This window comes from Merops nubicus, unplaced genomic scaffold, assembly GCF_000691845.1.
Source record: "Merops nubicus isolate BGI_N331 unplaced genomic scaffold, ASM69184v1 scaffold26848, whole genome shotgun sequence".
Classification (NCBI taxonomy): Eukaryota; Metazoa; Chordata; class Aves; order Coraciiformes; family Meropidae; genus Merops; species Merops nubicus.
Window position 1 is genome coordinate 1 of NW_008624059.1, and position 1,051 is coordinate 1,051.

The following is a 1,051-nucleotide window of genomic DNA, read 5'->3' on the forward strand; positions in this document are numbered from 1 at the left end:
GTCTCGTCCAGCTCTGCTTGCACTCTGGTCATGGGGTCGGCGTCGCGGGGGTTCTGGGGGAGGAGGGACAAGGTGGTGGCACTGCAGTCCCCCCCCCCTTGGGGGGGCCGTGGAGAGCAGTTTTGGGGGGTCCTGGAGGGGGGGCTGGACCTGGTATTTGCTGAGGTACTCGTCCAAGGCTGTGTAGCTGATGGTCGCCGGGGATCCCGAGGGCCACTCGAGTTTGCTGACCTGCCTGGAGAACTCATCCAGCACCTGCAAGGGTACAGCCAGGAGGGGTTTGCTCCTCCAAAAAAGGGGAATTTTCTCCTCCTCCTCGTTCCCTTTTTGCAATCAGATGAGGTTAGAGATAGAAACCAGCTCCCCCAGGGAAGGGCAGACCGAGCAGTGCCCGTGCTGGGCAGGGCTGGCTGTCCCTGACCATCCCCAAAGCCAGCCAGCTCACTGCTGCGTTTTGGCAACGCCAGGAGTGGGGCCAGACCCGTTTTTTCCACCCAAAAACCAAACAGGGAGGACGAGGTGTTGGTGGAGGGAGCTGGGATGAAGCCCTGGTGGGCAGAGCCAACTCCACGGGGGCTGGAAACCAGCGGATCCCTCTCAGCTCCTTCACGGGATCATCCCCTCGTCCTGAGGGGGTGCAGATCTGGAGGAACCCCCTGGAGCAGCCCCCTCCCCAGGCTCTGGAGCTGCTCCCTGCCCCAGCACTCACCTTGTCCAGCAAGGTGAAGCAAACCCTCTGGGGGTACTCGTTGTCTGCCACCACCACGCCGGCCAGCCCGTCGCTCCGCACGTACACGTGGCACAGGTACTCTGGGCACAGAACTGCTGTCAGGAGAGCCCAGGGCACGAGACGTGCTGCCAGGACACCCCAGGGCACGGGCCAGGGCCACCACCAGCACCCCCCCACCTCCAGCAGCTCTGCCACGGGCTAAGCAGCACCTTAGAAAGGGCCATTTGGCCACCAAGTGTCACAGGATTTCATGGGGGAGGGAAGGGGGGAAGCTCCGGGCAGAGCTCGGGGCTGGGGGAGGAGTGGTGGGAAAAAAGGAGC

The 1,051-nt window shown here is 63.5% G+C and overlaps 1 protein-coding gene across 1 annotated transcript; it reads right to left on the reverse strand.

The window, feature by feature from the left end:
* Nucleotides 1–3: 3 nt before the first annotated feature.
* On the reverse strand, nt 4–810 carry YKT6 (YKT6 v-SNARE homolog (S. cerevisiae); the record flags this gene model as incomplete). Its single annotated transcript, XM_008945292.1, has 3 exons — nt 4–53; nt 151–255; nt 710–810. Coding segments are annotated over 3 exons (256 nt in total), but the record flags the coding sequence as incomplete, so codon positions are not given.
* Nucleotides 811–1,051: the final 241 nt, after the last annotated feature.